Source organism: Gadus macrocephalus, chromosome 19 (assembly GCF_031168955.1).
Source record: "Gadus macrocephalus chromosome 19, ASM3116895v1".
NCBI lineage: Eukaryota > Metazoa > Chordata > Actinopteri > Gadiformes > Gadidae > Gadus > Gadus macrocephalus.
This window is the reverse complement of record NC_082400.1, coordinates 10589378-10614362: the sequence shown is the minus strand read 5'-3', so window position 1 is coordinate 10614362 and position 24985 is coordinate 10589378. Positions and strand designations below refer to the sequence as shown.

The following is a 24985-nucleotide window of genomic DNA, read 5'->3' as shown; positions in this document are numbered from 1 at the left end:
CCACACAAACACACACACACACCGGGTCAGGGTCTCCGTGGGGACCGTCGCTCCCCCGCTGCGTTGGTGTAATGGGAGCGTGACCAGGGGGAGACGCTGGGAGCGTTGCCCCTTTCTTGGTCACATGTTCGGCACAAACGTCACAAGGATACAAGGGGAACACAAACAGAAGAAGAGGCCTCACGAGCCAAGGTTTCTAGTCGTGACATAAGGACGCCCAAAGGTCATTTGGTTTGACCTTTCAGTTTCAGTTCCAATTAAAACACTTGGACCTTGAGGGGTACCCACGGTCTAGACTGGGCGCTTGGTTCATTGATAAAACACATCTGGGCCACAGTGGTGATTACAAATGCATACTAACACAACGCCTTTCAATTGGAGAGAGGAAGGGAGCTACTTCTCAGGGTAAGGAGAATTCATACACCGTGTTTTAAATGAACTGGTCGTAAAGTACAGGTTTATCGTACGTGATAATATTGTACGGATTTGTTTGATCGCTTTGAATGAAAACGACGTTGTTGATGTAGTTGATCACTACACACAGAGCAAGCGACATTGAGATGACTCATTATGTTAGCGATGGAGACCTTAAACTATGTATCCGTCATTTTGATTTATATGTAGGGCTTCGGCAGGATGCTTTCAATGACTAAGAAGTGGAGCCGATCACAATCACCGTGGTGAGACGCATTCCAACACGGAATAGCTACTAAATATTTCTTCTTGACTTTCAAGTCTCATAAAAACGATTAGACGGAGTCCAGAATAGCTTTAGATATTTGTCTACACTACATTTAGGATACACCTAGATATAATGTAATATGAATCTCACAACGTTCGTTCCGTTGACAAAAAAAGTTGGGTCAATCCTTAAAGCCAATGTTTAAATCCCCTCTTCCATCATTGCTCTTAGACGTTGGTCAGCCTGGCATTCCAGTCGCTACCTGCAGGTTCTCCAGCATCATCTTGTCCAGGGCCTGGATGAAGTCCTCGTCCTCAGCACACGCCACGTGCTTCAGACCCCCTCCTCGGATGGTCACATCCTGGGGGGGTGAGGGGTCAAAACATGGATGAAGCATACACACAGAAACACACAAAGCCTTAATATACAGCAAGCTTTGTGTTCCTTATGTTTTTATGTAGTCAGTACTTTTGTGTTTTTGTTCCATCTTTCGTAGACTTAAGCCATGTTGAACCGCTTCTTTATAAAAAAAGGCCCTGAACACACACACACACACACACACTTACGTTGTTCTCCTCATCCGTCTCGTTCTCCTTGTTGGAGTCCGTCAGGTCGTCTGTGTTCTCCTCCTCCTCCTCCTCCTCCCTCTCTGAGCCCTCCTGAAGAAACACACACACACACACACACACACACACACACACACACACACACACACACACACACACACACACACACACACACACACACACACACACACACACACACACAGTTAGTCACAACTCAGACAAACACTCCTTGTCCATTCTCCTGATGTGACACTGATAACAGCTGTCGGCCGATTGCATGTGCACTGCCCTGCGGTCAGGGGCTGTCAACACCCACGCATGGACACATACACACACACACACACACGCACACACAAATTGCATAACCGTGAAGGGATGTTTTACAGAATGGGCTTGTAAACCTGTTTTGCTCATGAGCTCATTTATGATCATGAATATGTCATTTCTCGTGAAGGTCAAGGTTTGAGGAACAAAGTTTCAAAGTCGTCCAAGAAATAGAAATGCAATAGCATTCCTTAGATAGATATAGATGTTGTGGCTTTGAGTTTTAAGGTTGGTCATTTCTGGAATTCTTGTTGGGCATAAGAAAAATGTGTTAGCTGACTAGAGTCCCACAACTAGGGCTGGGCAAATTGGCCTGGTAATAAAATGTGTTTTAACCTAATGGCCCATTTTAATGTGTGAATGTGCGGATGTGTTGAGCGGATTCTCGAAAGTCTTTTGTTTTTGATGAGCGCGTCCGAGAGAGGGTTAGGCTTCCCGGACACCTATAGCACAACACTACGGTGTGTGTGTGGATGTGTGTCTGAAGGCAGCGATTTATTTACATGTCTGCCACGGTGAGTGGCACATTACATACACAACGTTATTAAAAGTTATTAAAAGAACCATCACAACCTTTTACAAAACGGGATACTGCGGTTCAACCATTTCACAAAGGAAAGTAAACGCTAATTATTCAATTAAATCGCCCCACCCTAAGCATGACATGACATATGATTGACAGCTGCATTGAAACGCCACTCCAGGTCGGGGCCCACCTCCTCCTCGTGCTCGTTGATCTCGCTCTCGTTGCCCGACTGCTCCTCGGTCTCGGCCCCGCCCTCTTCCTCCTCATCGCCATCCTCGTCTTCCTCATCTAGCACTTCGCTCTCGCTCAGGGAGCTGGGACACCGGCCGTCCTTCTCAATGGCTAGACCTGTGGACGGACACACACACACACACACACACACACACACACACACACACACACACACACACACACACACACACACACACACACACACACACACACACACACACACACACACACACACACACACACACACACACACACACACACACACACAAAAACTAAACTTAGTGGTCGGAACAAGGAAAAACCCTCCTCAATCTTTGCACCTGCTCCATGCAACTCTTTCAAAGAGTCGCCCGGGGATGTTTGAGACTTTGTGACAGTGTGAAACCGAAGGGAAGAAGTATGTGTAGAGGGGAGTAAGCCCCCCCCCGCCCCCCCCAAACACACACACAACTAATACACACTTACAGCTGGTACGGGTAGAGTCACATTGCCCTTTGTTTGATTGTTTGCTAAAGGTATTGGATAAAGTTTCGCAACCATGGTACTGTGCTTTGATAGTTCCACAAGTTTGCCGGCATCGGAACTGTTAGTGACTGTTGATGTTCTTGTAGGAGGCCAAAGTTCAGGGCTACTGTGAGTGTGGACATATGAGAGAGTGATGACAGCAGAGGAGAGGAACTAAGGCTAGAGAACAAGAGGAGCGGCAGGTGAGAGAGATACACAATGGGCCCAGTGTTAAAATGAAGCAGGGTTTCATTTTTGTCATCACTTTTTTTTTTTCCATTCCCTTCTCCCTACACCTACACCTACACAGTCTCACACACACACACACACACACACACACACACACACACACACACACACACACACACACACACACACACACACACACACACACACACACACACACACACACACACACACACCTAACAACTAGAAGGTATCAAATTGTATGTGTAATTCAAAAGCATTCTTGGTAGAAAACGTTTAATGTAAACACACACACACACTTGGGGCGATTAGTCAGTTCATCCTTCAGAATCAGTGATGAATTGGGGAATAAACTAAAATGCTCCTGTTCCATCCATGCGTTGTCTGTCCTTTATTGCGTGACATTCAGTATTTGTGTATGTGTATTCGTGCACACAGTCACACCAACATACTACGCTTGGACACGAGCAATTCACCAAAGACAACCATAATGGTAACTGCAGCGCTAATGGTGGTGTTGTCAACACCTGACAACACATACTTTCACCAATCCCGGCAGGGGAGCTTAGCCTGTGTGTGTATCCAAGGGCCGCCAGCCTTCGAGGCCCCCCGACGGAAAAAACAAGCATCCCGCAGAGAGATATCGGTTTCAATTCTACAGTTTAATAGAACATTGTTGTATTTCCTCTTGAGAAAACAACTCGCTTTCAGCAAATGTGAACACTGAAGTTGAGTCCTGCGTACAAAGTATTCCAGCACATTGGAGGATGGGAGTGCTGCCCTGCTACATGGCGTTCACGAGCACAGTCACCTTGCACTTATTGTTGCATTGCGTGTCCTTCTAAACTACATCGCAAACACAATCCTATCAGCATTGTAATTAAGCAAGGCAGCACCAAAACCAACACAAGATACGATACTAGATCAGGCTGGTCTAGACCGGTTGCATGTTATCGTATGTCGACCTGTTGATGAAACCGCTTAATGAAGCTTAATAGAGGAATTACTCACGTTATGAGCAATTACAAATATGTTTCACTATTTATAAAGCTTGATAGACGAATTACTGACGTTATGATCAATTTGAAATATGCTTCAGTATTTATAAAGCTTGAATCACCCAAGATGAGTAATCGTCTTTGCGAGCCCGTGTGTGTGTTCAGCTCATTAATGCTCATGCACCGGTCCGACAAGCAGAAGAGCTTGAGGATACAGTGGCAGCTTCCCTCCTACGCATCACAGAAGGGGAATGCTGCTCTGCCAGACAGAGACACACAGAGAGGCAGAACGAGAAAGAGAGAGAGAGACACACAGAGAGGCAGAACGAGAAAGAGAGAGAGAGACACACAGAGAGGCAGAACGAGAAAGAGAGAGAGAGACACACAGAGAGGCAGAACGAGAAAGAGAGAGAGAGACACACAGAGAGGCAGAACGAGAAAGAGAGAGAGAGACACACAGAGAGGCAGAACGAGAAAGAGAGAGAGAGAGACACACAGAGAGGCAGAACGAGAAAGAGAGAGAGAGAGACACACAGAGAGGCAGAACGAGAAAGAGAGAGAGACACACACAGAGAGGCAGAACGAGAAAGAGCGTGAGAGACACACAGAGGCAGAACGAGAAAGAGAGAGAGGGACACAGAGAGGCAGAACGAGAAAGAGAGAGAGAGAGACAGAACGAGAGAGAGAGACAGAACGAGAGAGAGAGAGACAGAACGAGAGAGAGAGACAGAACGAGAGACAGAGACAGAGACAGAGACAGAGACAGAGACAGAGAGACCTTGCGTGTGACTTAGGGGTACGTCACAATACTGAGTACAGAATTTCCCTCAGTGAGAACCACCGGTTAGATCTAACAAACGTCTCTCATTAATTGCCAGTCAGCATTATGTTACACCTTAATAGAAACTGCGAATACATCAGTCTGCAATGCATCGCTCATTTAAATATCGACATTCCTGTCATGCACACAGTGCACACAGTGACCTCACCTTAACAACGAGGGCAGAGGCTATCAGTATCACACACTGTAAACAGAAGAGGCTGGTGTATCTGGGATACAACCAATCCTTTTGTTTGACTCCCGTTTCCCTTCACAGCCAACTGTGATTGGAGGTTTGGTTTAAGGGTACTATTTTTGACATGGACCTTGGAATAAAGCGTAAGCCGTTGGTACCTTGTTGTGCTTTTCAAGGTAGCTTCCGTGTGTGTGTGTGTGTGTGTGTGTGTGTGTGTGTGTGTGTGTGTGTGTGTGTGTGTGTGTGTGTGTGTGTGTGTGTGTGTGTGTGTGTGTGTGTGTGTGTGTGTGTGTGTGTGTGTGTGTGTGTGTTGAATGTACGTAGGTTCCATGTATGTATTCCTTGTGTGTATGTGGAGTAGTGTGTGAGACCGAGTGTGTGAGAGTGTGAGTGAGAGTGCCTACCTAGCTTGACCAGCACCTCGTGCTCCAGGTCGCTGACCTGCCGGCTGGCCTCCTCCAGGGAGGAGCAGAGCCTCATCTTGGGCCTCAGCAGCTCCAGCATGTCGCTGATCATGTAGTCCATGTCGATGGGGAACGGGTGGTCCTTGGTCCACACGTCCAGGCTCTTCTTCCACCAGATGTAGCGCTGTACAAACACACACACGGTCAGATGAGAGGTCCTTTGATGAATGCAGTGTTTGGGGCCAGAAGCTGGCGATGCACTTTATGTGCCACGGTCATCGTAAACAAAACAGAAGTGATTGTGAGTGAGGAAGACCAGATTATAAAAAGGAAAAAGTAATGTAGAAGAGGCAAGTGTGTGTGTGTGTGTGTGTGTGTGTGTGTGTGTGTGTGTGTGTGTGTGTGTGTGTGTGTGTGTGTGTGTGTGTGTGTGTGTGTGTGTGTGTGTGAGAGAGAATGGGGTATGTACCAGCAATTCAGTCATAAAAACCTCGAAACAAACGTTGCTACTACTTGACTCATTCATCTCCATTCACACCTTAATACAAAAATAGATCGGTGTGTATCACGCCTTTCAATACCAACGATCCCCATATATATATAAAAAAGAGAGAGAGAGGGAGCGAGAGAGAGAGCGAGAGAGAGAGCGAGAGCGAGAGCGAGAGAGAGAGAGACGTCTACCTGGAAGTAGATGAGGAAGCAGTCCAGCTTGCGCTTGCTGGAGCCGCGGTCAAAGTACTGACCGCAGGCGTCCAGCAGCGTGCACACCAGCCGGATGCGGAACAGGTGCTCGGGGGGGTCCAGGGGCCCGGGGCCGCCGTCGGGGTTCACCCCGAACGAGATGAAGGAGAAGAGGGTGCGGAAGATGACCGCCGACTCCACCATGCGGTAGTTGTACAGCTCGCCCAGGAACTTGGCGCTGCTGATGCGGCGCTGGTTGAACTTGGGCTGGTTGACCTGGGGGGTGGGGGGGGGGGGGGGGGGGCGGAGGGGAGGCATGGTGGGTAGGAAGGGTGGCTTCATGAGTGGTGTTACTATAAAACAGATCAAAGTTGATCAAGCACTTGTTTTAACTTAATTCAGGCTAGAAGTGGAGAACTATGCATGTGTGGATGGGAAGGCCGGTCAGGGGGAGTCTGTATGCCTTGATGTAGACATTTTTCATTATCATACATGAATAAGGGTGTAATGGTTGAAAAGTAGAACCAAGTGGCCATGACATACACTTTAAGGGAAGTGCTTCATTTATTTTTTGGTTTCCTTAATTAATTTAAGTTCACTTATATTTATTTTATAGTTTCCTTAAGTGTTGATATTCAATATACATTGATATTCAATTGATTGATTTAATAAAATCATTCAATTAAATATATGGAAGGTCTGAACCGAACTGTTGAACAATGACACGCAACTTCAACAGTGGGAAAAGACACAATGTTAGACCTCAAAACCCAACATCATATCTAATACACCCAGGGCCTAGGCTGACAACCACAGCCAGGGAAACGTGCGCTATGGGCTGCCACGTGTCCTGGTCGCCTGACGTGTTTCGAGCCCCGTGAGCTATCCTCAAGGTAGCTGTCATCACCCTTAGGTAAACTACAATCCTCCGCCTTGACAGCCCCGTGTCAACCACTTGACATCCAATCAGTCAACAATCATTTCCCCGTCCCATCTAGCTATCACGCACCTCCATGCACAGTCGACCCTGCCTGAGTGAGCATGAGACCCCGCCCCCTTTCTCATCCACATTCCCTTCCTCCTCCAATCACACACCATCTTGCCAAGCCAACACGTGGCCCCGCCCCCGTCCACTTTTCCCCAGAACACACGCAGCTCCACGGGCCGAGTCACCAAGAGGCCACGCCCGCCCTTCCTCCAATCCCTCCCATCGCACAAATTCTTGCCCGGTAGAGTCAGCCCCTTTCCCCTCGCTCTCCTCCAATCACGAACCTCCATGCCCAGGCGGATGTCCTCCAGCACGCCGTCGACCACGTGCACGCCCACGTCCTCCTGGTAGGCCACGAGGCCGGCCAGCAGGTTGGCCACGCAGTGGACGCTGTTGTACTTGACGTTCCAGATGTTCACCATGCAGCAGATCAGGTAGCTCTTCACCTCCACGTCCTGCCAGGGAAGCTTGCGCATCTGCCTCAGCACCTGGGGGTCGGTGGGTGGGGGGGTGGAGGGACGGAGAGGGGTGGGTGGGTGGGTGGGTGGGTGGATGGATGGGCGGACGGACGGACGGACAGACGGGCAAAGAGGACAGAGAAAGAGAAATGTGTTGGTCATTGAAACGTATTGAGTGTTTTCTGCTTATAACTTTCTAATTGAAAAGGCAAATAATGCTTTGTGGCTCTTCCCTGTTTTTGATTTCCTAAAACAGAAAAGCACACACGTTTCAGTCATTAATTCAGGCTCATGTAACTTGTGATGGCCGTTTGACATTATTTATACCATGCTTTAGCAGGTTAATCGAACAACATGATCGATAAATAGACCATGCTGAAAACAATTGTCTGATGCAGCTCTAGTCTAGCATGACCGTTAAAAAGATTTATCTTTAAAGTGTATGTGGCATTCAGCCAGCATTGCTCAGTGTGTGCATAATGCCCTAAATACACACAAAACATAAAGCTGTATTTGTGTATTTTGGCAAATCATGTACCACAACAAATACAAAGTAATACATGGTGGCTGATGATCATCTAACAGTCTGATCACAAATAAAAATATATCAAATTAACATTGGAATTAGGGCTGGGCGATATATCGAATATATGCGATGTATCGCGAGATGTTCTCCAGGGGATGTATAAAATGCCCCTGTCGCGAACATCGAATACAAATTGGCACGTAATGTTTATTTTTGCCGCCGCCGGCATACTCATTGTGCGTTCACACCAAACGCGACGGGCGACAAAATCCCATATAAAGTGAACGTAGACGCGTATTGGGCGAATTCTTCGCGAGAGAAAACCGGCTTTTGAAAAGTTTTGATTTGTCGCGCCACACTTTCGCTGTGCAGAGGCGAGCGCGTTCACGAGGATTTGTGGCGCGACAAAGTTGAAATGTATTTTAATTTCTCGTGATGACAGCCAATCAGCGTTCAACAGCGTGGTCACTGAGTGACATATGTAACGTAAACAGCCAATCAGCGTTCAACCGTCAAACTCAGTGCAGTCCGGGGTAAACTGCAGCATGGAGGAGAAAGTGATAGTTGCCGTTTGCGACTCCCGGAGCTCTATATATAATAGTATATAATATAATATAATTGTATAATATCAAAAGCTCGCGTCCGACGTCTCTCCCTCTTCCACAAAAGGTAAAGACATGCAATGGCACAAACACACTCACTCCCCCCGCCCGTTGCGAGTCTGCGAGATTCTCATGGACGCGCGTGTGTGACGTAGTCTGGACGGCGCGCTGCTGTAGGTGTGTGTACCTCCGACCGGTGAGTGAGAACAGCGAGAGAGAAAAAAGGATGGAAACTGAGGATTTGGTTTTGAAAAAGAATAGCATTGGATCCGTCGTCTGGCAGTGTATATATAATAATTATTATTAACAGTTAATAAATAATTAACGGTTTGAATAAATGCTGTGTTGGTAAATCTAACTTGCTGTGATTTTCCTTTTCTAAAGTTCTAAATTGTTCTAAATTGTTCCAATACAAAGCACTAATGAGTTTAAACAATATGTTGTTTCATGTAATCTACATGCACTTATATTTCAGGAATACTAGAATTATTCCTGACGTAACATTATGCCAGACATGGTTGAATCGAGCATTTATGATGTGCTCTAGAGGAGATTCAAAATATATCGAGATATATATCGTGTATCGAGATATAGTAAAAATATATCGAGATATTCATTTTGGCCCATATCGCCCAGCCAAGTATTTCGTATGTTGAACCCTGATTCAATATGACAATCAAGAACATGCAAATCTACACATTTCTGACGAGGCCCATTCAAAAAAAAGACAGCTTCGCTTAAGTCCTAGAGCTCCAGGATTGAAACCGGTTCAATCTCGACCGCCCCACTGACGGGTTCACCGCCCACCTTCTCGGTGGTGACCTTGGACAGGTCCTTGTAGAGCAGCTTGCGGATGTACTCCTGCAGCGGGGGTCTCCTCTTGCGCACCGTCTTCTCCATGGGGGGCGGGTTGCAGTAGTAGTAGGCGTTCTCCACCATGGTGATGTAGCGCGCGTCCAGGTGTTGCGCCTGCTTCTTGCGCATCATTTGCTCCTGAGATGGTGGGGAGAGAAAAAAGACAGACGGACAAAATATTATGAATTATTAATAATCTCCCTTTGGGATTTGGTCCTGATAAATGGCATTTTGGCTTAAGGGGCAGGATAATGTAGTGGTCCTCAGTACCGGGTTTGATCCCAAAGGTCCACATCCTAACACATCCTATCCCCCCTACCTGCTCCTTAATGACATATCTAAATTCACTCATGATCCAGCAAAGGACTGAAAACAAACAATTCTTCAGTGTGTGCATGCCTGCCTGTGTGCCTGTGTGCCTATGTGCGTATGTGTGAGTATGCGTGCGTGTGTGTACCAGGAGGACGCTAGTGCGCAGGTGGGATTCCGGGGATCTGAAGAGGAAGCGGCCACAGGTCTCCAGCAAGGTGCAGGCCATCTCTATATGGTGGTGGGAGAAGTCTGACAGTAGCATCTGCAACACACACACACACACACACACACACACACACACACACACACACACACACACACACACACACACACACACACACACACACACACACACACACACACACACACACACACACACACTAAAACACGGTCCTGCTTAAAGTCACATAGGATGTTTGCTGATGATTTTGAATGACATTACCTTCAGACAATGGAGTGAGTCTGTTTTGGAGAACATCTTGAATTTGGCCAGCTCTCCGATGAACCTCACAGTCTTGTTTTTGGTCTCAATGTTAATCTGGTCCTTCTTACGGATCTGAAAGATGGAAAATAGTAAAGCTTGAGTTTGATGCAATTCCTTCCGGACAGAATTTACAGTTGAACCCCATTCATTTCATCTGGGATATTTATAGATGGATATCAAAGATGCATTCATATTAGTTTTTAATCTTGGTCATTATATAATCACTGGAATTTGATAGTGGTTTATCGTAGGTCCAAATAGCAATGATAAATTATCTAGACTAGGGTATATATATATAAATATTGTCAGTATTTCATCTGAGGTGTCTTCATGAATGAGGGGTTATATCTAAGGCCTAATACAGTATACTAAGCATGTAGTTAAAGTGTCAATGTATCAACGACCCATGACAGGGTAGAACCTACGTGGAACCTGAAGTCTCCCTTGAGCATGGAGCAAAGGTCCTCGGCCACATCGGACATGCAGGGGTGAAGGGTCGCCACCAAGCGGGAGTAGAAGGGGAGCAGATCCAGCCTGGGATTCAGGGGAAAAAAGAGGAAAGATTAGTATAATTCAAACGCATTACAATGGCGCCCCCTTTTGGTGGTGTGCGTTAACTGCAACGCAACGGACTGTTCGGGAATGCACTTCTACCTCTGTCTGGGAACTGTGAAGAGGGCTCGCACCAGCTTCCTCCTGTTGGACTTGGTGTTCATGTTCATGCAGAAGTCCATGGCGGCCTGTGTACACACACACAATTATAATTAACATGGATGAAAAGCTCCAGTGTTTTCTTTCATTGAGAAACAATTGAAATGTTTTGGATTTCAAACTGGTTCCAGAAGTAAAAAGGTAATTCAAAACCTGGCTGGATCGACAACAGAGGACATAATAAAAAGATATTAGAGCTCAAATGTTGACCTTGTCAATGAGGTCCCGGTTCACACAGTTGGGAAGCTGCTGGATGAAGGCGTCCACGATGAGCTTGAGGTGGGAGCCAGTGCTGGCCTCCTCATCTTCTTGCTCTGCACAGAGGGGAAAGCACGCAAATAAAGTGAGCGGAGGTTTAAGGACACAGGGACTGAACACTTGTAGCATATAGCATTCTCTGTTTGAATTGCAGGGTAGTGTGGTGAAGAACAGAAGACGACTTGGAAGTTGTAACTTGGGAGTGGTCAGATTGAATAATAAAAAAAAATAACCACACACCAGCATTCGATCATGGCGTGCTGTTGGATTTCCTCATAACTACGTTTTGTGTTGAGGGTTTGGCTAGTCACTGAAGCAAACCAATCTAAGGTCTGATGGCAGGCAAGCTCAAATCTGGATGAACAGGCTTTTACTTTTCTTTCGCTTCGGGTTTGTTTCGACCAATCGTGTAGCTTGAAGCCGGGGACCCTGTAATCATCTCCCCCCATTTAGGACTGCCGGATGCATGGTGCGGCTACCTTGCTCGTCCAACAGTTTCTTGGCCAGCTCCTCGTTCTCCGTCTCCTCGGGGCCCTCCAGTTCCAGGGGGTCCTCGGCGATGTCCAGGGCCTCTAGCTCCAGCTCCAGCTCCTCCGTGGTCGCCGCTGCCGCCACCGCCGCCTCCTTCGCCTCTTTGGCTTCTGAATCAGGCAAAAAAACATGGTGTTTGAGTGTGTGTTGGACAATGTACCAATATTATCCTGTGCTTATAATAAAGGTAAAACTCCACTCTGGTACAAACACCTCTAAGGGCAAAGCAGAAGTATTGCAAACAAGACAGAAGTGCATGATTTAAAGGATGCATTTACTTTAAAAAGGTTACAGGATATTCAACCCGCACTCTTATGTCGATGTGCAATGTGATACATCCTCAGTCGATAGTCTACTTTGAATCCAAAGCTAGTTCCCCTCAAGGTTTCTTCCCGTTATCTGTGTTTAATTAACACGTTCCCAACCCTGATGGATATAGCACAACTCTTCCAGGTTCTCTCCTTGACACCTCCTTACCTTTGGCCTCTTCCCTCTCCTTGGCCTGGCCGCTCTTCTCGTTGTCCTTGAAGAGGATGGCGGGCACGAAGGCCTTGAGGTCCACCATGTTCTCGTAGAAGTTGCGGGCGTCCTCGTCCTCCCAGATGCCCCCCTCCAGGTCGTACTCTCCTGGCTTACCGGGCATGAAGATGTCAATGCCGGGGCCGTGTTCTGTGGAGTAGGGACCGGAAATAAAGTTACACACTTTAGTGTATTACTTTTATTTATACTATAATACTTTTTATCTGTGAACTATTTGCCAAGTGAGTCACAAAGGAAACCCTTTTCCTATCGCGTTCCTGCACTGTATCCATCTGTCATCATCTTTTTAGAAACTGGGTTCTTCAGTTATTTTTTTTGTAATGACTACAACATTGATTTGGATGGATGGTTGGTTTTCAGCCTCCTTTTTCAAGTCCCTTTCAATGAAACTGTCAAATGAAAAGTGATTGTAAGCCCCCACGAGGAATAGAAACCGCACTACATTGCGATATTGGGGGATTTGGAACTGAAGAACCGTAAAAACCCTTGTCCAGTCTGAGCCAACATCAGTCTAAATGAGCGTCCCGGTCTCAACATCCCTACAGCACACCCCAAGAGTCAGAGGAAAGAGGTATCCGCTCAGCATGCTGGGTACGCCAAGCACTGGGTAGCACTAGCACACACCCTCCTGGACGGTCTTGTCCTGGGGCAGCTCGGGCATGTTCTCGTCCAGCAGGTCAGCCAGGGACTGAGTGTTGGCGAGCAGCTTCTGGTAGGAGGTGGCAAACTCCTCGTGCTGCTTGTGCCGGTCCTCACTGAGCTCGCCCTTGGAGTGGAGAATACGTCTGGATGGATAGAGAGAGAGACAGAGATTGAGCAGAATTCAGAACAAAAATGAAAAAAGCTAAATCAATGAAATATTGTAATGCACTGCAGTAATTACAGTAGTGTAATTACAGTACTGTAATAACAGTATTGTAATTATAATTCCAATTTCAACATCATCCGTTTAGGGTTCTTCAAAAAATTATATGGGTACATTGAAATAAAATTGAGTATATGGTTTGGGATATCATTCATATGATCTATAATCAAATAAAAATAGACATTGCTACTTAAAGGAAACTAGACGTCAGAGAACCGCAATGGCCAAATGGGTCAAAGCCACTTCGTCACACTGCGGTCCGACGCAAGGAAGGCAGCCCGGCAGCCCAACCTGTTCTGCCGCTCGATGTTCTGTAGCTCGCGGTGGTCCTTCTTCAGGTGCTTGGTGAGCGACGTGAAGTACTCCCTCAGCAAGTTCTGGAAGGGCGTCTGCTTCTCCACGCTGATGATCTCGCTGGGCGGGAACGCCAGGGCGAACTTGTCGGCGGCCAGCTTCACCTTGCGCGGCACCAGGCCGGCGATGTCGTCGCCACAGTGCTTGCAGAAGCTGATCACCACGGAGACGTGCGTGTGCATCTCGCGGTCCACGCTGATGATGCTCTTGAGCTGCTCGTAGATGAGGGACAGGCCCTCGCGGTCCGTGAAGAGGCCCACGACGGTGAGCTCGGCGATGAAGCGCAGGTCCGTGCGCAGCTTGCTCACGTTGGGCGCCTTCTCCTCCTTGCGCGCCTCAAAGTGCCGCTTCCACCCCTGCAGCAGCAGCGGGGCGAACTCGGCGTAGCGCTGGTGGAAGAGGGAGCAGAGGTGCACCGAGCAGCCCACGTCCGAGATCTTCAGCTTGGCCTCCACCACGGACGCCACCGCCTCGCCGATGTACTGCAGAAACAAAAGTCAAACTTCATGAGTTGGGGGGTGGGGCACTTTTTCATGCGGAACAACAATGCAAAGTGATAAACGAAAGGAATTGACGGATGGGTTCCAAGAAATCCGTTTAGGAGCACCAATGAGAGAAACATAAATAAAATGCGGTAAAATCGGATCGGAGAAAGCTTCAAAAAGGAATACCCCACTACTTATCATAATTATTGCAGTGTTATTTTTGGAGGCTATTCTAAACAACATAGGCTACAACAAATGGTCAACAGCGTTCACAACACTCTCTCTTGCGTTCACAAGAGAGAGTGAGTGAGTCACGATGGGAGACCCCTAAACGCCGTACTCGGGGGCCCTCACCTTGCTGAGGTTGAGCGCGCCAAAGTCGGTGGAGAGCGAGTCGCGCTGCTGCTCGGTGAGCGTGCGCAGCTTCTTGACGAACGCCGTGTTCTTCTTGAGGCTGGAGTCCAGGCGGCTGAAGAAGGCCTCCTCGGGGCGGCCCTCCTGGATGTTCTGGTTCTTGCTGCGGAGCTCCTTCCTGCTGTGGTGGCGCTCCCAGGCCTCCTGGTGCAGCTGGTGGGACTCTTCCTTCTCCCTGCACGGGTAGGGGGAATCAAGGACAAAAACATCAGGGGTTAGAATAGTAACGACTGCCGCTTACGCTTACTGAAATGGACAGGATACGGGTTGGTGGCTGAAACTATGAAATCTTGATTTTACTTGGCAAAAAAAAAATCGGACAACACTTTGGGCTCTAGCCCAATTAATCATTGACATTAATCATTGGAGATTTGAAAAAATTATGGTTAAATTGAAAGAAATTGATTGATAGATGAATCAACAATAAAAATTAGATATAATCGCTTTTCAGATATCTTGGTCCATAAAGGCACCTGATACTGCTTATTGTCCCAAGAGGTGGTGCTGAAGAATAACCCCAGGGAGCACTTTTACTTTCAAGCCAGCAACTCCAGAAGCCCGAGGTCACATGACTGTCACTCACTTCAGCTGCGCCGCCTCCTCCTCCCGCTGCCGCTTCTCCTCCTCCTCCTGGAGCTTCTTCTCCTGCTCCTCCTGCAGCCTCTTCTCCTCCTCCTCCTTCTTCCGCTGCTCCTCCTCAGCCTTCTGCTTCTCCTCCTCCTTCTTCTTGCGGTCCTTCTCCTCCCTCTTGCGCTTCTCCTCCTCCAGACGCTTCCTCTTCTCCTCGGCCGCCGCCGCCTTCGCGCCCCCTTCCTTCTTACCGCCGCTCATCTTGTCGTCCTTGGCCTTGTCCCTCGGGAGCCTCCGCTCGCCGTCCCGCTCCCTCTCCTTCTCGCGCTCCTTGCTGCTGAAGGAGCTCACCTCCTTCTCGTCCATGTTGATCGATCGCTTGCGTTCCGCAGGCATGCTGAGTCAAACACAGAGAAATTACATAAGTACTTTGCTGATTCCAGATGGGACATTCGCAGTCACAGCTGAAGTACAGGGACAGTAACGAGTATTCAAAAGAGATGCATTATTTTAGATGAGAATGTCAATAAATAAGGATATATACACACATCTATATAATAGGAGTAGAATTAGTGTTGATGAGGGACATTAAGGAACATTACAGAATTGTTAAACTGCAGCAATAGATGTAGAGCAAAACTGTACCTTCAGTGTACGTATCCTAAATGATTTTAAGGTTAAGGTAAACTTATACAGTATGCAAATATTGTCAAAATAGTATTTTATAACAAAATGCATTTAGCATAATTATCCCAATATGTTATTGAAACATTATTTCAGTCTAATCAGTTTACGTTCAGTGTTCAGTCTATACAATTAAGATCCAAACAAATATCACAACGTGGCCACACAACGTTGGGAAACGGGTTGGCCACATACAACTTTCTACGGTAGAATAAATCAACACTGCACATGCTCAAACGACACATACACACACACTACGAGGAAGCAAAGTAATATCCCTTACACACATAAGAAATTGATGTGCCGCAGACCACATCAATTAAGTCAGATATATAAACACAAAATGTAACCCAGGTTTGATTTGCATTTATTTACTAATGTAATCTATTCATGCCTACATTGTGTATATCAGTATACAGCAGAGTATTGCTGATCGAGGTACGATTGACAGATCCCTCCAGCGAACTCGCTGGAGGTGAAAGGAAAGGGTTACTTTCATTATTTATTGTTTTGTTTTGTATCCATCACTATGTGCCTTTTTTCGAATTGTATTCAAAGGAGTTTGCATAACTATTATATTATAATACAATAATCCCTTATGATGGAATAGTATATTCTTAACTTCTGTGGGAATAATTTGTTGTTTGTGATCCATCACGGCCTCGTTAGTGGGTTTAGCATGCCAGCTAACGGAAGCTAATCTTGGCTAACTCTGTGCTAACGTGATGGAACAGGTGCAACTGCATCGCAATACTTGGTCTAAATAATCGATAAACTGAAAAGTACATAACGTTTATGTTATCGCAGTGTTCCAGTAGAACATATTTCCCATGATAAATAATATTTAGAAGAGAAATGACGTTAGCTTAGCTAGATATTAGCCATGCCAAGTTAGCGTTGGGCCACTTGAAGAATTCACACTGATGTAAACAAATGTCTTACCAACGGTCGCTTTCGTATTGCGCTTGTTCAAACGTCGGCGCAAATAGTAAAACAGCAACTCAATACGTGCTCTGCATGTTGTATGATAATATGTTAGGCATATATATAAAGAATAAACGGTTACCTTATACTTGAAGCAAAGTAAACATCGGACTCGAACGTTAGTTTCCGTGTAACAACACAAGGACCCCGTTGTTTTGGTTTAACAAATTGTGCCTGACTAAAACTTGTAAAACTAGTTTTGCGAAAATGGATTTCTATAAACGGCCATGTTTCGATATACCTTCAAATACAGTCAACTAATACTCAACATAATGATTCATATTTTATTTAATATTTTTTCCGACTGGCAATATTAATGGCAGCTTGTGTTTGAAACGTATTTTGTAGTTCGTTTTCATAAAATTAGACGAACTACAAACAACGCAACACATGTTTAATCATCTGGAACACACCATTATATAACATATATGATCGTAGGTTTGTAGGCTAAATAAGTCTACCAACTACCAACCTATGTTAACCCCACTGTTAATCCCCAGTAGCGTGTAAGAAATGTATAAATTGTAATATTATCTAGGCTATTTAAAAGGTCGGTCGCGAATAAAATAAATGATGAAAATAAAATAGTTTTGGGAAAACCTATTCCATATAGGCTGGGACGGCTGGCCTTTTACCAGATCTGACATTGTCTGAGTTTTTCGTTTCATAGTCAAGGTTAAGTTACGGTAGGCGATGAAGTTGGAAATAGGTTTATCTGAACAATTAGGTTAAACGTGTGTGTGTGTGTGTGTGTGTGTGTGTGTGTGTGTGTGTGTGTGTGTGTGTGTGTGTGTGTGTGTGTGTGTGTGTGTGTGTGTGTGTGTGTGTGTGTGTGTGTGTGTGTGTGTGTGTGCGTGCGTGTGTGTGTGTGTGTGTGTGTGTGTACGCACTACACCACACGAAATATTGTAGGCCTACTATAACATTTCAAATATTGGTTTTGTTTGGGGAAATGTTCTAGTTTCAAAGTTGTCCTATTATAATGTTACGGATCGCCGCAAGTTATTTGCACACTTGGCATCTGATGCAACCTCGTCTCATCTTTAAGAAATTGTTTTAGGAGTCATCCCACCTATGTTGCAGCTTCTCAATGAACTCTGTGGACGTGGCAAACATATGCGAGACTTTTCTCACCGATAATCTGTGCATTTCATTCTATGATAGGTCTAAATAACACATTTCATTTATGAAGGCCAATGAAAAGCGAGTGCGATGAGCCGGTCCTGCATCAGATGCAAGACGTCATCGTCTAAGCGTGGATTCTGCTGAAGTGGACCAATCAAACTGGGAGTAGAGGTCGTTGTGCGATCTCATTGGCTACTGCTGAAAGGAAACGGGACGGTGATGCTGGGGTGTGATTTTTCGGACTCCTGAGGAATAAGAGCTGCTTGTTTTTGCCTTTATTAAAGGCACTTTCCTCTTCAACGTCGCCCCCTGACCCTCCAACAGGTAGGTTCCACGTCTATACTATCTGTGGACGTAGGCATTAAAACTGCACGCAATTCTCTAACGTTAGTTTAGTTTAATTAGAAAGCAGGTTAATACGCCGCATTCCTGTGCATTTTGGTCATCAGAGACTTGCCCTGACGCTGGATAGATATATAGGTCAGTGCTTAATCGACTGATAAATATTATGTTTGTGACTAAATAAGTGTTTTCTTTGCAGTTGTAATTGTTAAAATGTGTGGATCGCTTTAGCCCAAATCCGACCAAAACCAGTAATCATACATGTTTAAGAAAATGTATTTTATTCCGTTTTGACTTATTCGACTTACTTCGTCTAAATCATGGTTAGCAATAATTAATCACAAGTCACTCCATCAAACGTTCAGTGCATTACCTATAGTTAAGTTGTTATTACTGTCAATAACCCATGACGAGACGTGTACTTACCAAGAGAGAGTTGATGTGTGGTTTGAGAATATGTACAACTATAGAACTAATACAACTGTGGAAAATTGTATCAGACAATTGATATATAGATATCCTTTTACTCTCTCTTTCTCTCTCCTTCATGCTCTGTGTGTGTGTGTGTGTGTGTGTGTGTGTGTGTGTGTGTGTGTGTGTGTGTGTGTGTGTGTGTGTGTGTGTGTGTGTGTGTGTGTGTGTGTGTGTGTGTGTGTGTGTGTGTGTGTGTGTGTGTGTGTGTGCGCGCGCGTGCGTGCGTCTCTCTCGCTCTCTCTCTCTCTCTCTCTCTCTCTCTCTCTCTCTCTCTCTCTCTCTCTCTCTCTCTCTCTCTCTCTCTCTCTCTCTCTCTCTCTCTCTCTCTCTCTCTCCATGTATGGCTTTATTTGCATGAGAAACGCAGACTTACATTGAATAAGATACAAAAACATGGAAAGTGTTGGTCCAACCCATTACAAATACAATCATCAAATCATCTAAAAATGTATGTGTCCACCTCTCTCTCCCTCTCTCCCTCCCCCCCTCCCTCGTCCCTCCAGTATGATCAGGCCTCTGTTGATGTGCTTCGCGCTGTGCGTGGTCTACGCCACCAGCAAGCCCACAGAGAAGAAGGAGCGGGTCCACCACGAGGAGCCCCTCAGCAGCCGCGAGCACAACGACGCAGACGGCTTCGAGTACGACCACGAAGCCTTCCTGGGTCGCGAGGATGCCAAGACCTTCGATGACCTCACGCCACAGGAGAGCAAACGGAGGCTTGGGTAGGTAGCCACCCCCAGGAGCACGTTTTTAAACGAGGAATGCACCGATTGGGAATCTCTGGGCCAATACTAAGTTGATTATTTAACCGTTTGGCCGATAGCCAATGCCGCTACCAATGTTTGTTTGTTTTATTTTTTTTAAAAATGAACTGAACGGTTTCAGCCCTACATCACCCTATATTATAATGCGCACAAATGAGTATTTGTGAAGATTAAGCTATAACCTCAATAGGAGCAGTAGACATGTATCATCCGTCAACAACTTATGTTAAAGAAAACTTTAGCTTGGGACAGTGAAAGTTTGTACTCTTAATGCAAAAGTTGATAGCTCACGGAGATTTCCAACCATGGATTTCGACTACTGTATTATTACAAGTAAATCACTATTATTGAGTAGCTTACATACTAGCATACACACTAACATTTGTTGAGACACATTGCTCAAGGTGGTCGGACAAATGGGGTTTTAACCAAGGACCTTTTGACTGGGAGCCAAACTTCCTCCTAGACCCCTAAACTATCTTGCCCCCCTAGTTATGACTAGAGAGGGCCATGTGCTATGTGATTCATTCAAGCCAAGGGTGTAGACCAATATTTAAACAGCACGCCTGTTTTGTGATGTTGTGATAATATTTGCTTTTAATTACAGTTGGTTAAGAAAACAGGTCTTGTAAAGCTTATATTAACCTTATATATATTTTTATATGGGGGAAAGTATAAAAGTATGAAACAGTTAGAATGTAAGTCACTGCCGAGTTCAGTGAGGGTCTGTGTATCTTGGGTTCATATACTTCTGACAATTAAATTGTATTGTGATGAGAAAAAACTGGACTTTTATCAAGAAACGAGTTGCGTCGACAACCATCTGGTCACCTGCATGCCATGTCGTCCATTCATCGTCATTCATTCGTCCATTGGATGCGTAAGGTGTTAAAAAACCGAAATGTAATTTAATTTATTATTGTTTAAAAATACAATTGACTTCCTCCGGCTCAATTGCACCACATTGGAACACATGGAATTTAATCAACTTGAATCATTTACATTTAGAAAAGCTTTAGTATTCTGTACGTAGGAACCTGATTTGTATATGCAACGGAAAAAACATGGCAGAAAGAATGCATCCAAATAGCCAAACTGGGGTCAGAAAAAGTGTCTTGAGAAAGAGCTGTTTCTATGGTGTGCTCTGTAAGGATGTTTCATACAGAAAGGCATTGTAATATATTCTCGGTAAATCAGTGACATTCTGGTCTGAGCAGACCAACGGGTGGCGATATAACAACCGGTCTAACAATAAATCGATGCCAATCGATTCAATCGAAAGTATGTTGACGGTCTTTTGAAAATCTTTTTGAATGCCTGTCATATGTTTTTTATTAGTGTGATCGTGGATAAGATTGACGGCAACAAAGACGGCTATGTCACCGAGGAGGAGCTGAATGTGTGGATCAAGAAGGCGCAGAAGAGGTACATCTACGACAACGTGGACCGCCAGTGGAAGGACTTTGACATGAACGTCGATGGCAAGATCACCTGGGAAGAGTATAAGAACGTCACCTACGGCACCTATCTTGGTATGCGGACGGGACTAAGTGGTTGACTAAACTTTAATTTGGGTTATTATAATTGGAGGAGCCAATGTAAGGTTTGGATTTCCCTATGCACACTGTAAAAGACCTAGAAACAGATGATGGTTAAAAACTATGCAGCAACAGCTACGTAGCACTACCACCGGTTAATAAGGCTTGTACATCAGAATGCATCATGGTTGTTTTTGTAGGCAATACGATGCAATTTTCAAAGTACCTCAAAATCCTAAATCAACATAAGTATACTGTAACAAAGGCCAACAAAATCTTTTTTCTGCAACGTCTAAGTCACGTTTCTGAGAATGTTTTCCAATAAGAACAAATAAATTCCTGAAATGTCATTGACCAAAAAATCCTTAATACCAACACAAGAATCTAACATTCCAATGCTTCTATGCTGCCAAAATGGAGGCAGTCATCCAATGAAAATGTTGAATTTATTTCTAGACGACCCAGAACCGGATGAGGGCTACAACTACCAGCACATGATGGCGAGGGATGAGAGGCGCTTTAAAATAGCAGACAAGAACGGCGACCTCATCGCGGACAAGGAGGAGTTCACCGCCTTCCTCCACCCCGAGGACTACGACCACATGAAAGAAATCGTGGTTCAGGTATGTGGTGGCATGGACTCACAGTGGTTAGAAAATGTACGCATAAAAAAAACAATCTAACTATGTAATGAGTGCAAATCTGTAGTAAAAAGCAGCACAAATCACTGCTGCTTGTTTAATCTCATAGTAAAACACACCAATAATTCTAAAAATCTGATTTAAAATCAGAATGAATCAATATGATGTATTGCATTGATAAATATATGTTTACTTTTTTATATATTTTTGAATATATATATATATTAACAAGACCAATTTGCCGACCCCGTGCAGGAAACATTGGAAGACATCGATAAAAATGGCGACGGCTTCATCGACCTGAAAGAGTACATTGGTAACTGAAATACACGTCATCATCTCTTTAGTAGCTTTTAGATTAATACCAGTTCAAATAAAAGTAAACAGCTTCTTCAGGACCTGTCTCAATTAATACCCCGCCTACAGTCAACACAAATGCTAACCTAAGCAGAGTAAATGACTTTTGTTTTGATAAGATTGAGATCCACCTGACTTTACAGATCACTCACAGTGACAAAATAAAATATAAATAATTTATAAATATAATAAAATAAAATAAAACGCAAGACTAGAATACATAGATGTCGTAACACATAACCAACAAAGACTATAAAAGTCAACAGTGGAAATGTATCCTGGCAACAACTCTAAAACACGCCTCAACACCTCAATTCAAACATGGCTGTCCGTGAGTTTACTAAAGGCAGATTCCCCTCCCCCACCCCCCAACCGTAGGTGACATGTACACCCACGACGAGGAGATGGCGGAACCAGACTGGGTGGCGTCGGAGCGCGAGCAGTTCGCTGAGTTCCGCGACAAGAACAAGGACGGCAAGATGGACCGAGAGGAGACCATGGACTGGATCTTGCCCTCCGACTACGACCACGCAGAGGCCGAGGCCAAACACCTGGTCCACGAGTCGGACACCAATAAGGTGAGGCCACCTGTGTGGGGTCTGCCATGGTTGGTTCCCTTGTCACTGTAGGGGGGAATGCTCCACCAATGAGGTGAGGTCGTCTGTGTGGGTTCGTCTTTGGTTGGCTCCCATGTCACTGTAGGTGAGATGGCTCCACCAATAGGGTGAGGCCATCTGTGTGGGTCTGCATTGGTTGGTTCCTGTGTCACTGTAGGTGTGATAGCTCCATCAATAAGGTGGTTTCTTCTCTCATCTTTTATCCTGTTTGGTTTCCTTTAGATGATATAGCTCGACCAATAAGATTTGTCCTCTTCTGCGTGTGGTCCTTTGGTTGGTTCTTTATAACTGAAGGAGAGATAGCACCAAGTCCAACCAAAACAATTGATCCAAATTTCCTGCAGTTGTTTGCTCTCTGTCCCATTTGAGCAGATTCACTATCCATATTTTGCCTTACTATTAGGTTTCACTTTCAGTTAAGATCTAAAAGACCATTTGTTGATCATTAACATATAATGAATAACCCTTTTATCGGCTAAAGTGGCTATTTTCAAATCTTAACTCCGTAATAATTTTCAATCAATTGGAAGAACACTTCAAAAACCACCCAGTGGACATGTTTGCATTGTTTGTTTGTTTGGGGCTCTCGGTGTGGTACGACAGTTTGGTGCTTGGTGTATTTACCCCTTCACACATCCTTTCGATTGTGATCACAGCTGACTGTCATGTTGTTCTTTGCACGTCCTTGTTCCTCCAGGATGGAAAGCTGTCCAAGGAAGAAGTCCTGAACAAATACGACCTGTTTGTCGGAAGCCAGGCGACAGACTTTGGGGAGGCCCTGACACGACATGACGAGTTCTAGAGTTGTCACTTTTGAAAGAAAGAATCATCACTATTACGCATGTTTTGTCTGAAATGATATAATTTATTTGGTATACAATTCGACTTGACTACTTTAAAAACACCGTGTTCAGCTGGTCGCATAAAAAGGCAATTTGTTGGTGTGTTTACATTCTTCTGTCCAAAAAATGCTTCCCACCGTGGGCTACTAACATGTGAAAAATAATTAGTCCCGATTGGCCGAGTTTAGTCCTGCTTGAAATTGTATTAGACTTGTCTTGATGCAATCTGGTTTTATATGTATAACAAAGATGTCCTAATTTCCTAGGAATTTAAAATGATTTAAATCATGGTGCTGCATAGAGCTTTGTCGATTAAAACATCACGGCCCTTTGCATTTGTAATTTCAGTGTGTGCCTTTTTTTAAATGTTTTTTCTGCCATTTTAACGTAAATTCCATGTTGATTTTTTTATTACTCCTAATACTATCACTTCCTTCTGATCCCCTTCATGGTTGTATTGTAATATGGGCACTTTCACTTTCCCTCCCACACTCTACTGTTAGATTGTGGTGTCCCACCGCTATGACCACGTCATTGAACCTCCACCCCTGCACGATGTAGATATGTAATGCCATTCAGCCATTGGTCAATCAATGAGAAACTTACTAATTTCTGTTACTGAACCCAGAGGAATTGTACATTGTACCTTTTTATTTCTGATCAGGGGGTAAAAAAGCAGGAAACTGTGGTTTCAGCTTCATGGAATACCAATTGTACATTTCTTTATTTGAGATGTATATTATTGACACTAAGCTTAAACTCCTTAGATCTATACACAGAGACCAATCTAATGGTGATTATCTGTACTAAAGTTAATGCTGTATTTTGACATTGCAGACTGTTTCTAAATAAAATAAATACAACATTGACCAAGAAACATTTATTTGTTTGTGTGTGTGTGTGTGTGTGTGTGTGTGTGTGTGTGTGTGTGTGTGTGTGTGTGTGTGTGTGTGTGTGTGTGCGCGTGTGTGTGTCTGTGTGTCTGTGACGTGTGTGTTTGTGTGTGCGTATCTATTTGCTTGTGTGTGCATGTCTATGTCTGTATTTGTGTGTGTGCTTGTGTGTAAATAGCCTGCATGAAGACCACAACTGCCTCGCCATTTCAGAGCTATTTTTTATGCATTAAAATAGGATTAAAGTGGCCTACACAATCATTTGCTGTGTAAATTGTACCTGCTAGTGCTCCTGGCCAGACACCACAAAACTACAAACAGGGATACAAAGGATTAAGGATATGGAATCAAACACAAATAATCGGATAAAGATTGGTGAACTCTGTCATAGCTGGTCGCATTCCAAGGATGTATAAAAATAGCGTTGGCAGCAGCTGGACATAGCACTTGGGGGGCTTCCATGTTCACCTTTGACCTCCGGATCGTTACATGGAACCATATATATCCGACCTATCAGAGAATACCCCCTCTGACGCCTTCCCAAAGTGGACCCAATATGTAAGCTGGGAGTCTCCGATTTACCTGAGAAAAAAATGATCCTAAACCTCCCAGGAGGCCCCACCAGGTACTGC

The 24985-nt window shown here is 44.9% G+C and overlaps 2 protein-coding genes across 4 annotated transcripts in view; one reads left to right on the top strand and one right to left on the bottom strand.

Annotated features, from left to right (window-relative positions):
• The window catches only part of upf2 (UPF2 regulator of nonsense mediated mRNA decay), a 22983-nt gene extending 5986 nt beyond the window's left edge, over positions 1-16997 (bottom strand). For 2 of the 3 annotated variants that reach the window (XM_060038657.1, XM_060038659.1), the window contains exons 1-19: positions 16843-16997; positions 15106-15489; positions 14463-14697; positions 13561-14105; positions 13029-13189; positions 12342-12533; positions 11813-11974; positions 11286-11389; positions 11019-11104; positions 10790-10898; positions 10323-10436; positions 10026-10142; positions 9521-9706; positions 7412-7615; positions 6140-6415; positions 5459-5642; positions 2289-2446; positions 1249-1341; positions 945-1043 (exon numbers count right to left, since the gene is read on the bottom strand). In XM_060038657.1, the coding sequence (XP_059894640.1) occupies positions 945-1043; positions 1249-1341; positions 2289-2446; positions 5459-5642; positions 6140-6415; positions 7412-7615; positions 9521-9706; positions 10026-10142; positions 10323-10436; positions 10790-10898; positions 11019-11104; positions 11286-11389; positions 11813-11974; positions 12342-12533; positions 13029-13189; positions 13561-14105; positions 14463-14697; positions 15106-15488 (3408 nt within the window). In that variant the 5' untranslated portion in view covers position 15489; positions 16843-16997. Of the gene's footprint in view, positions 1-944; positions 1044-1248; positions 1342-2288; positions 2447-5458; positions 5643-6139; positions 6416-7411; positions 7616-9520; positions 9707-10025; positions 10143-10322; positions 10437-10789; positions 10899-11018; positions 11105-11285; positions 11390-11812; positions 11975-12341; positions 12534-13028; positions 13190-13560; positions 14106-14462; positions 14698-15105; positions 15490-16718 lie in introns of all 3 variants that reach the window. The other variant, XM_060038658.1, reaches the window with a different exon arrangement.
• Positions 16998-18048: 1051 nt separating this feature from the next.
• Positions 18049-24337, top strand: calua (calumenin a). Its single transcript, XM_060038661.1, has 7 exons — positions 18049-18209; positions 19205-19423; positions 20804-20997; positions 21460-21626; positions 21900-21960; positions 22380-22579; positions 23316-24337. Exons 2-7 carry the CDS (start codon positions 19206-19208, stop codon positions 23418-23420), a joined length of 945 nt encoding a protein of 314 aa, XP_059894644.1. The 5' UTR covers positions 18049-18209; position 19205; the 3' UTR covers positions 23421-24337.
• Positions 24338-24985: the final 648 nt, after the last annotated feature.

Coding starts and splice junctions, on each gene's coding strand:
- calua (XM_060038661.1), top strand. CDS start 19,206: ATGATCAGGCCTCTGTTGATGTGCTTCGCGCTGTGCGTGGTCTACGCC. Junction 20,998..21,459: donor CACCTACGGCACCTATCTTG/GTATGCGGACGG, acceptor ATTTATTTCTAG/ACGACCCAGAACCGGATGAG. Junction 21,961..22,379: donor CGACCTGAAAGAGTACATTG/GTAACTGAAATA, acceptor CCCCAACCGTAG/GTGACATGTACACCCACGAC.